This window comes from Equus przewalskii, chromosome 17 (assembly GCF_037783145.1).
Source record: "Equus przewalskii isolate Varuska chromosome 17, EquPr2, whole genome shotgun sequence".
Classification (NCBI taxonomy): Eukaryota; Metazoa; Chordata; class Mammalia; order Perissodactyla; family Equidae; genus Equus; species Equus przewalskii.
This window is the reverse complement of record NC_091847.1, coordinates 56,325,899-56,337,695: the sequence shown is the minus strand read 5'-3', so window position 1 is coordinate 56,337,695 and position 11,797 is coordinate 56,325,899. Positions and strand designations below refer to the sequence as shown.

Below are 11,797 nucleotides of genomic sequence, written 5' to 3'. Positions count from 1 at the left end.
TTGATATAGCTAGAAGTGGATAACATATGTTGAATTTAAGTATAATTGAATTTGACTGCACATATATGTACATATATAGTGTGTGCAGACATTGTATGATGAAGTTTCTTACAAGATTGTTCATCTCATTCTTCATTTTTATACCCATAATAAATTTGGGATAAACTTTATCATTTAATCTGGTCATTTGACACAATTCGAATTTGAATGCCATGACAGGCTATGACATGTAATGACAAAGCCTGAGGAAGCTTTGCTTGGTTCAGAAGACAAACTAGGCATATAAAAAGTAAGAAAGACTCAAATCAAAGTAAATATATGGCCTTCGTTTAAAATTTTTCTTTTCACAATGCAGGAAGAACACATATGGAAAAAAAATTGTCATAATCTTCCCTTTCTTTTGATGTTTTACTTTTCAGAAAAACCAAGCCCACCTGAAAAACTTGGAGTAACAAGTGTATCCAAGGATAGTGTTTCCCTGACCTGGCTGAAGCCAGAACACGATGGTGGAAGCAGAATCGTACATTATATCGTTGAAGCACTAGAAAAAGGACATAAAAATTGGTTTAAATGTGCAGTGGTCAAGTCAACCCATCACGTTGTTTCTGGTCTGAGGGAGAATTCTGAATACTTTTTCCGGGTGTTTGCTGAAAATCAAGCTGGTCTGAGTGACCCAAGAGAGCTTCTGCTTCCTGTTCTTATTAAGGAGCAACTAGGTATGTCCAATTTTACGTAGAAGCAAACTTTGAAATTATTTACATTGATTTAAGGTAATTTTTAGAAAGTCTTTTTTGCCTTCATCTGCCATACTCTTATTTTTCAGAACCACCTGAAATCGATATGAAGAATTTCCCAAGTCAAACCGTATATGTCAGAGCTGGTTCAAACCTTAAAGTTGACATTCCAATTTCTGGAAAACCACTGCCCAAAGTGACCTTATCAAGAGATGGTGTCCCCCTGAAAGCAACCATGAGATTTAACACTGAAATTACTGCTGAGAACCTCACCATCAATCTCAAAGAAAGTGTTGCTGCTGATGCTGGAAGATATGAGATCACTGCTGCCAACTCTAGTGGAACAACAAAAACTTTCATTAACATCATTGTCCTGGACAGGCCTGGTCCCCCAACTGGCCCTGTTGTTATTAGTGATATAACTGAAGAAAGTGTGACTCTCAAATGGGAGCCACCTAAGTATGATGGTGGAAGTCAGGTTACCAATTATATCGTACTCAAGAGAGAGACAAGTACTGCAGTATGGACTGAAGTGTCCGCAACAGTTGCAAGAACCACGATTAAAGTCATGAAACTGACCAGAGGAGAAGAATACCAATTCCGCATCAAGGCAGAAAACCGCTTTGGCATCAGCGATCACATAGATTCAGCTTGTGTGGTTGTCAAACTCCCATACAGTAAGTTGTCAAGCTTTTCAAAGATCCCAGGTTTTCATTTAATAATTTCATTGTCAAAAAATAAACGTCTTAAATGTCTGTATTAACCTATGGGTTTCTCTCTCTTATAGCAACACCTGGACCACCATCTACACCATGGGTCACTAATGTCACTCAGGAAAGCATCACTGTGAGCTGGCATGAACCAGTATCCAACGGAGGCAGTGCAGTTATAGGTTATCACCTGGAAATGAAAGACAGAAACAGTATTTTATGGCAAAAAGTCAACAAAATGATCATCCGCACAACTCACTTCAAAGTCACAACAATCAGTGCTGGACTTATTTATGAATTCAGAGTATATGCAGAAAATGCTGCTGGTGTTGGAAAGCCCAGCCATGCTTCCGAACCAGTCCTAGCCATTGATGCCTGTGGTATGTATTTGTCATGGGAAAGATGGTTCTGGCTACTTAAAAATGCAAATCTTATTTCCACAAAGCAAAATAATCTTGACAGAAGAGCCACTAATCTGCTTTCTCTTATTACCACAGAACCCCCAAGAAACATCCGTATCACTGATATTTCAAAGAACTCTGTCAGCCTTTCATGGCAACAACCAGCTTTTGATGGAGGAAGCAAGATTACAGGCTACATTGTTGAGAGACGAGACCTTCCAGATGGCAGATGGACCAAGGCCAGCTTCACCAATGTTATTGAGACTCAATTCATTGTCTCTGGCTTGACTCAGAATTCTCAGTACGAATTCCGTGTCTTTGCTAGGAATGCCATTGGTTCCATCAGCAATCCATCCGAGGTTGTAGGCCCCGTTACATGCATTGATTCTTATGGTAAGCATTTTAAGCACTTTGAATCCCAATAACAATTTAACTCAATATTTTTTCTTACTTTTTCTGATCCTAATCTATAGAATAACTTTTACTACACACCTTAGATTTTTAGAGAAAATTATGAACTAACTGGGAGTTAGGAAAATTCCTTAACTTCTCCAGGCCTCTTTTAACTGTAAAATGTGAGATTTGGACTACAGGATATCTAAAGGCCTTTCCAGCATCAGCCTTTCATGATTCTTTGATTGTATGATTTGGTGTTTTCACTCTTCTATTTTTAATTATCAGAATCAATAATTAAAACCATGGTTGAGTTCCCAGAGACTATTCTTCTTAAAAGTGAAAGACTAAACAGAGGCGTTAATGATGATAGTATTAGCAGCAGCTAACATTTACTGGGTACCTTCCACGAATTTTCTCCCTTAGTCCTAACAACCATAAGATTAGCCCATTTTACAGAAGAGAAACTGAGGTGTAGAGAACTTATGTAACTTCCCCAACGTCAAGCAGCTCATTCGTGATAGGGTAGGGATTCAGACACACTCCAGAACTCTCTCTACATTGCTGTCAGTCCAAAATACGCATACTTGACCATTCTGGAAAATAAATGGTACATTCATCTCAAGAGTGGTTTAAAAATTAAAATTTCATGAGAGTTAAGTACCCTGTGACACTTTTTCTAAAAGTCCTCCATTTTCAAAGAGGAGTCTCTAAGGTGTTTGGGCATAAGTATCTACTCCCATCCTCATGCTGAGAATCCCAGAGCAGCTTTTTGTGAATCAGGCTTTGTGGATACTGAATCAGTATTTGTGAGACTGTGAAGCAAGTCAAATTTTGTTGTGTTTCTCAAAAGTTCTAAGCAGCCTGGCAGAAAATCTGTCCAATGAAATATGTAGCTCTGTGAGTAGAGAAGTGAGACTTCAAGGGTCTGACATGAACTACCCACACTCGGATACCAGCAAACTGAGAAGGGAAAATAAAAACTAGAGGAGGCAGTTAGAGGAAGAGGAAGAAGAACTGAGAATGAAAGAAAATGTATAATGCAGCTTCTTCAATGATGCCCTAACTACTGCATCCCATTTCATCCCTGGAATAAAACACCCAATAGACTTTCAAATACATTTCAAAGGCACTTAAGTCCCTGTGCAACCAGTACAGTGTCGTTGGGATATAGAGCTTGCTCACAGTCTTTCTTCTGGGACAGAAGAGTGGCTTGTAAAATTGAAATGTTTAAAATAATAGGTAAATGGGATTAGAACTACCATGTGTATTTATATTCATTAATAAGGGCAAATGACCTTACTTTGAAGTTGTTGCAATTATTTTTTTCGTCCTTGTGATCTTTTAAATATTCCTCATCTGTTTTTCTTGCAGGTGGACCTGTAATTGATTTGCCTCTAGAATATACAGAAGTTGTCAAATACAGAGCAGGTACATCTGTGAAGCTCAGAGCTGGCATTTCTGGCAAACCTGAGCCTACAATTGAGTGGTTTAAAGATGATAAAGAGTTACAAACCAATGCACTTCTGTGTGTTGAAAATACCACTGACCTTGCGTCTATACTCATCAAAGACGCAAATCGCCTTAATAGTGGAAGATATGAATTAAAACTAAGGAATGCCATGGGCTCAGCTTCAGCCACCATCAGAGTGCAGATCCTTGGTAAGTACTGAATACAGGCCAACATCGTATTTTGTTTACCTAAAACTTAGTAATTTTAAATTAGTAGCCTTTTTAAAAGTACTAACATACTGTTTTGTTCTTTCATTGACAGACAAACCAGGACCTCCAGGTGGACCAATTGAATTTAAGACGGTCACTGCTGAAAAGATCACTCTGCTCTGGCGGCCTCCAGTAGATGATGGCGGTGCAAAAATCACTCACTACGTTGTGGAAAAGCGTGAAACAAGCCGTGTTGTGTGGTCTATGGTGTCTGAAAATTTGGAAGAGTGCATCATTACCACCACCAAAATTATCAAAGGAAATGAATACGTCTTCCGGGTTCGCGCTGTGAACAAATATGGAATTGGTGATCCACTGGAATCTGATCCAGTGGTAGCAAAGAATGCATTTGGTGAGACATGATTTCATTAAAAAACTGAAATTGAACACTTGAAACTTTTAAAAGTAAATATAAATAATTCCGCTAGCTTGTAAACAGGTTTTCTTAGAACGATTTTGATTTTCTTTTCTATCTCGTCTCCTCTCATTATCATCCTTTTCACAAGGCGGAAAGTATAATAAATGAAACTAATATTCTTGGATAGGATCTGAAGATTAAAAGGTAGAATTTATCAATAACGTTGATCCTTTGAACTCATTTTCTTTTTCCTTTCTAAATAGTTACACCTGGGCCTCCAAGCATACCAGAGGTGACAAAGATTACCAAGAATTCAATGACTGTTGTCTGGAACAGGCCAGTTGCAGATGGTGGTAGTGAAATAAGTGGCTATTTCCTTGAAAAACGAGACAAGAAGAGTCTAGGATGGTTTAAAGTACTCAAGGAGTCTATCCGTGACACCAGACAGAAAGTGGCAGGACTCACGGAAAACAGTGACTATCAATACCGAGTTTGTGCTGTAAATGCTGCTGGACAGGGTCCATTTTCGGAACCATCTGACTTCTACAAAGCTGCTGATCCTATTGGTAAGTGCTCATAAATGCAGCATCTTCACCTGTCTTCTTTCCTGTCACTAAATTTTACATGAGTATGTAACTACTGTATTGTGAATGGCCATTCCAGATCCTCCAGGCCCACCAGCTAAGATAAGAATCGCAGATTCAACTAAATCATCCATCACTCTTGGCTGGAGTAAACCTGTCTATGATGGGGGCAGTGCTGTGACTGGATATGTTGTTGCAATGAGACAAGGAGAAGAAGAGGAATGGACTGTTGTCTCTACCAAAGGAGAAGTCAGAACTACAGAATATGTGGTATCTAACCTGAAACCTGGAGTCAATTACTATTTCCAGGTATCCGCTGTAAACTGTGCTGGACAAGGAGAACCTATAGAAATGACTGAGCCTGTACAAGCCAAAGATATACTTGGTATGTACCTATTGGTATGATTGTAGGGTTTTTTTTTTTTTTTTGAGTACCTCTGAATGATTAGAAAATTACTCATTTTCTTGCTTTAAAATTCATGGTATATGTCCATTTTATGTCTACAGAGGAACCAGAGATCGACCTAGATGTGGCTCTCAGAACCTCTATTATAGCTAAAGCCGGTGAAGATGTACATGTGTTCATACCGTTTAAAGGCAGACCTCCACCTACTGTCACATGGAGAAAAGATGAGAAGAATCTTGGCAGTGATGCCAGATATAGCATTCAAAACACTGATTCATCTTCATTACTCATTATTCCTCAAGTCACTCGCAATGATACGGGAAAATATATTCTCACAATAGAAAATGGAGTTGGTCAACCAAAGTCTTCAACTGTGAGTGTCAAAGTGCTTGATACGCCAGCCGCCTGCCAGAAACTACAGATTAAACATGTTTCTCAAGGCACAGTCACATTGTTCTGGGATCCTCCTCTCATTGATGGAGGATCTCCCATAATTAATTACATCATTGAAAAGAGAGATGCCACCAAGAGAACATGGTCCTCAGTGTCACACAAATGTTCCAGCACAACCTTTAAGGTAAAAGATTTGTCAGAGAAAACTCCATTCTTCTTCAGAGTTCTCGCAGAAAATGAAATTGGAATCGGGGAGCCTTGTGAAACTACAGAGCCAGTGAAGGCTGCTGAAGTACCAGCTCCAATACGTGATCTCTCAGTGAAAGATTCAACAAAGACATCTGTTACCCTGAGCTGGACCAAGCCTGACTTTGATGGTGGTAGTGTCATCACAGAATATGTTGTGGAAAGGAAAGGTAAAGGTGAACAAACATGGTCATATGCTGGCATAAGTAAAACATGTGAAATTGAGGTTGGCCAACTTAAGGAACTGTCAGAACTGGAATTCAGAGTGTCTGCCAAAAATGAGAAAGGACTGAGTGATGCTGTCACTATTGGGCCAGTTACAGTGAAAGAACTTGTAATTACACCTGAAGTTGACCTGTCAGAAATCCCTGGGGCGCAAGTCGCTGTGAGAATTGGGCATAATGTGCACCTTGAATTACCTTACAAAGGAAAACCCAAACCATCTATCAGTTGGCTGAAAGATGGTTTGCCATTGAAAGAAAGTGAATATGTTCGTTTCAGTAAAACTGAAAACAAAATTACTTTGAGTATTAAGAATGTCAAGAAGGAAAATGGAGGGAAATACACCGTTATTCTTGATAATGCAGTTTGTAGAACCTCAGTTCCCATTACAATCATCACACTTGGCCCACCATCAAAGCCCAAAGGGCCCGTTCGATTTGATGAAATCAAGGCTGACAGTGTCATCATGTCATGGGATGTGCCTGACGATGATGGAGGAGGAGAAATTACTTGTTACAGCATTGAGAAGCGGGAAGCTTCACAAAAAAATTGGAAGATGGTGTGCTCGAGTGTTGCCAGGACAACTTTCAAAGTTCCTAATCTAGTCAAAGATGCTGAATACCAGTTTAGAGTTAGGGCAGAAAACAGATACGGAGTCAGCCAGCCACTTGTCTCGACCATCATTGTGGCAAAACACCAGTTCAGGATTCCTGGCCCTCCAGGAAAGCCAGTTATATACAATGTGACTTCTGATGGAATGTCACTAACCTGGGATGCTCCAGTTTATGATGGTGGTGCAGAAGTTACTGGGTTCCATGTTGAAAAGAAAGAAAGAAATAGCATCCTCTGGCAAAGAATTAATACATCACCAATATCTGGAAGAGAATACAGAGCTACTGGACTAATGGAAGGCCTGGATTACCAGTTCCGTGTATATGCTGAAAATTCTGCCGGCCTAAGCGCACCTAGTGACCCAAGCAAATTTACCTTAGCTGTTTCCCCAGTAGGTAAGTGATTGAGCATTATTCAAATATATTTGATTTAGCAACTGAACATGTTAGTAACAAGTAAATCAAACAGTGCTTTTCTTCCGCATATCACCTTCTCATATATCTTCTTGTCACTAGAGAGCTGGTCAAGTAAAACAAGGGGGATGATTATAAATCAGTCTAATAAAGAAATTTAAAGTTCTTTTTAAAGACTATGATACAAAAAATTGAATAATGGTTGAAAAGGAGTTTGGGGGATTTATTCATTTTATTTTTCTTCCATTGATGATTAAGAGTTGATTACAGAAATAATGTCACATTTAACTTCCATGTAACTTTTTAGACCCACCTGGCACTCCTGACTACATTGATGTCACCCGGGAAACCATCACACTGAAATGGAACCCACCATTGCGTGATGGAGGCAGTAAGATCGTGGCCTACAGCATTGAGAAACGACAAGGGAGCGATCGCTGGGTTAGATGCAACTTTACTGATGTCAGTGAATGTCAGTACACAGTGACAGGACTTAGTCCTGGGGATCGATTTGAGTTCAGAATAATTGCAAGAAATGCTGTTGGAACTATAAGCCCGCCCTCACAGTCTTCTGGCATTATTATGACAAGAGATGAAAATGGTAAGCATTTCCAACTGATTTCCAATGTGACTAAGAGCACTCAACATTTTTAAAAAGGACTTTTGCTCCTGGTCTGTGAAATGGAAATAAGAACACCATTTCATACAGATGACACAAGGTTGTTATGTGGATGAATTAGATTTTCTACCTTTCAGAAGAAGAGAAGAAAAAATGTAATTTGTGCCCATTCTTTTTTGCCATGTCTGTTATTCCACTCCCTTCTCATATAATTAGCATGCAAATGGGAATGAGTTTTTAGCTCTGTAATTTCATTCATAATATATAAGGAAAAAGGCTCTCAAGAATAACTGTCCACCTTTACTGAAGTTACTAAACTACAACATACATCCAACAACACAATGCTTGAGTGTTGTTGATGGCCACTTACAGGAACTTGTTTGAATATGCAGCAGTATTAGGGAGTAAATGATCTGTAAATGTTTCCTTTCTCTTTTTACAAGTGGCAATGCAAGATCAGTAACATGACCAACATAACAAAAGAGACAACCTAATAATATGCAAATGTTTAACCCCATAATTTAAATTCTCAATTATTAATCCTACTTTCAGAGTAGCATTTAGTAACAGTATAAGCATTACCCTTCCAGGTTTTATGATATGGTGCTAATGAAAAATATGTTTATTTATGTCTTTATGAAACCAAACTAATATAGATTATTTCTATTTCTTTTATAGTTCCACCAATAGTAGAGTTTGGCCCTGAGTACTTTGATGGTCTTACTATTAAGTCTGGAGAGAGCCTTAGAATTAAAGCTTTGGTGCAAGGACGACCAGTACCTCGAGTAACTTGGTTCAGAGATGGAGTAGAAATTGAGAAGAAGATGAATATGGAAATAACTGATGTCCTTGGATCCACCAGCCTCTTTGTTAGAGATGCTACCCGGGACCATCGTGGTGTATATACAGTGGAAGCCAAAAATGTATCTGGCACCGCAAAAGCAGAAATTAAAGTCAAAGTACAAGGTACTTCTAAAATAGCTTCTTAATCTTACAATTTATGAGACTTGGATTAGGGACAAGCATGATTGCATTTTAATGGACAAGGAAAAAGAAACTAACTCTGGAACCTTTTTCTTATAGATACACCAGGAAAAGTAGTTGGGCCAATAAGATTCACCAACATTACTGGCGAGAAGATGACCCTATGGTGGGATGCTCCACTCAATGATGGCTGTGCTCCCATAACTCACTACATCATTGAAAAACGGGAAACCAGCAGACTTGCTTGGGCACTAATTGAGGATAATTGTGAAACCCTCAGTTATACTGCCGTTAAACTAATAACTGGCAATGAATACCAATTCCGTATTTCTGCAGTTAACAAGTTTGGTGTTGGCAGGCCACTTGATTCTGACCCTGTGGTTGCTCAAATACAATACAGTAAGCGTCCATTTTTACTAAGTGGTACTATGTCATAAGATTAACTTCCAAGCAAACATGTCTAATTGGTTTATTTCTTTATTTTCACTTTACAGCTATTCCTGATGCCCCTGGCACTCCAGAACCTACCAATGTTACAGGCAATAGCATTACTCTGACGTGGGCAAGGCCAGAATCAGATGGTGGCAATGAAATTCAACAATATATCCTTGAAAGGAGAGAAAAGAAAAGCACACGATGGGTAAAAGTGATCAGCAAACGACCAATCTCTGAGACAAGATTCAAAGTCACTGGTCTGACAGAGGGCAATGAGTATGAATTCCACGTCATGGCTGAAAATGATGCAGGAGTAGGACCTCCAAGTGGGATCTCAAGACTAATCAAATGTAGAGAGCCAGTCAACCCACCAAGTGCTCCCACTGTGGTCAAAGTGACAGATACATCAAAGACAACTGTGAGCTTAGAATGGTCTAAGCCAGTGTTTGATGGAGGCATGGAAATAATAGGGTATATTATTGAAATGTGCAAAGCTGACTTAGGAGACTGGCACAAGGTGAATGCAGAGGCATGTGTGAAAACAAGATACACAGTCACTGATCTACAAGCCGGTGAAGAATACAAATTCCGGGTGAGTGCTATCAATGGTGCTGGAAAAGGAGACAGCTGTGAAGTGACCGGCACAATTAAAGCAGTTGACCGATTAACAGCTCCTGAGTTAGATATCGATGCAAACTTCAAGCAGACTCACGTTGTTAGAGCTGGGGCCAGTATTCGCCTCTTCATTGCCTACCAGGGTAGACCGACTCCTACAGCTGTGTGGACCAAACCTGACTCTAACCTAAGCATTCGGGCCGATATCCATACAACAGAGTCCTTCAGCACCCTCACTGTGGAAAACTGCAACAGAAATGACGCAGGGAAATATACCCTCACCGTGGAAAACAACAGTGGTAGTAAGTCAGTCACATTCACCGTAAAGGTGCTAGACTCTCCAGGCCCACCTGGCCCCATTACTTTCAAGGACGTGACCAGGGGATCTGTTACATTGATGTGGGATGCCCCTCTCCTTGATGGTGGCGCCCGCATCCATCACTACGTGGTAGAGAAACGAGAAGCAAGTCGTCGTAGCTGGCAGGTTGTCACTGAAAAATGCATTCGTCAGATCCTCAAGGTCAACGACCTGGTAGAAGGTGTTCCGTACTATTTCCGTGTTTCTGCAGAAAACGAGTATGGTGTTGGTGAACCCTATGAAATGCCAGAACCAATGGTAGCCACAGAACAGCCTGCTCCACCTAAGAGACTTGATGTTGTTGACACAAGCAAATCCTCCGCAGTCTTAGCTTGGCTTAAACCTGACCATGATGGAGGCAGCCGGATTACTGGCTACCTGCTCGAAATGAGACAAAAGGGATCTGACTTCTGGGTTGAAGCAGGTCACACCAAACAGCTGACTTTCACAGTGGAGCGCCTTGTTGAGAACACTGAATATGAATTCCGTGTGAAGGCCAAGAATGATGCTGGCTACAGCGAACCCAGGGAAGCCTTCTCTTCTGTCATCATCAAGGAGCCTCAAATTGAGCCCACTGCTGATCTCACTGGAATTACCAATCAGCTCATAACTTGCAAAGCAGGAAGCACATTTACCATTGACGTGCCAATCAGTGGTCGTCCTGCCCCCAAAGTAACATGGAAGCTCGAGGAAATGAGACTAAAGGAGACAGATCGAGTGAGCATCACAACAACAAAAGACAGAACCACTCTGTCTGTCAAGGACAGCATGAGAGGTGACTCTGGAAGATACTTCTTGACTCTGGAAAACACAGCTGGAGTTAAAACATTTACCATCACAGTTGTGGTCATTGGAAGGCCAGGTCCAGTAACTGGCCCCATTGAGGTCTCATCTGTCTCAGCCGAATCATGTGTCCTGTCATGGGCTGAACCTAAAGATGATGGAGGCACCGATATTACTAATTATATAGTTGAAAAGCGTGAGTCGGGTACAACAGCTTGGCAGCTTGTCAATTCCAGTGTCAAGCGCACTCAGATTAAAGTCACTCATCTCACAAAATACATGGAATATTCTTTCCGTGTCAGTTCAGAGAACAGATTTGGTGTCAGCAAGCCTCTAGAATCAGCACCAATAATTGCTGAACATCCATTTGGTAAGAAAAAGTAAAAATGAGATTTCAAAGTCTCCATTATTAAATATTTCCCCTAAATTTTATGAAATTGTATTCACATCTGATACCTTTGTTTCTATTTAGTCCCACCAAGCGCTCCTACCAGACCCGAAGTCTACTATGTGTCTGCCAATGCCATGTCTATTCGTTGGGAAGAACCCTACCATGATGGTGGCAGTAAAGTCATTGGCTACTGGGTTGAGAAGAAAGAACGTAATACCATTCTTTGGGTGAAAGAAAACAAAGTGCCATGCTTAGAGTGCAACTACAAAGTGACCGGTCTGGTAGAAGGACTGGAGTATCAGTTCAGAACATATGCGCTCAATGCTGCAGGGGTTAGCAAAGCCAGTGAAGCTTCACGACCTATGATGGCTCAAAACCCAGTTGGTATGTATCAAAATTTAAGGGTACATTTGTTTAT

The 11,797-nt window shown here is 40.3% G+C and overlaps 1 protein-coding gene and 1 long non-coding RNA gene across 2 annotated transcripts in view; one reads left to right on the top strand and one right to left on the bottom strand.

The window, feature by feature from the left end:
- The window catches only part of LOC139076651 (uncharacterized), a 52,741-nt gene that overhangs the window by 18,405 nt on the left and 22,539 nt on the right, over positions 1-11,797 (bottom strand). The window lies entirely within an intron of this gene.
- Positions 1-11,797, top strand: part of TTN (titin) — a 269,108-nt gene that overhangs the window by 236,816 nt on the left and 20,495 nt on the right. The window contains exons 315-328 of the mRNA XM_070580292.1: positions 420-716; positions 824-1,411; positions 1,522-1,824; positions 1,942-2,238; positions 3,613-3,900; positions 4,013-4,312; positions 4,582-4,884; positions 4,982-5,287; positions 5,410-7,176; positions 7,502-7,795; positions 8,492-8,779; positions 8,897-9,196; positions 9,292-11,358; positions 11,461-11,763. Coding sequence (XP_070436393.1) covers positions 420-716; positions 824-1,411; positions 1,522-1,824; positions 1,942-2,238; positions 3,613-3,900; positions 4,013-4,312; positions 4,582-4,884; positions 4,982-5,287; positions 5,410-7,176; positions 7,502-7,795; positions 8,492-8,779; positions 8,897-9,196; positions 9,292-11,358; positions 11,461-11,763 — 7,701 coding nt within the window. The remainder of the gene's footprint in view (positions 1-419; positions 717-823; positions 1,412-1,521; positions 1,825-1,941; positions 2,239-3,612; positions 3,901-4,012; positions 4,313-4,581; positions 4,885-4,981; positions 5,288-5,409; positions 7,177-7,501; positions 7,796-8,491; positions 8,780-8,896; positions 9,197-9,291; positions 11,359-11,460; positions 11,764-11,797) is intronic.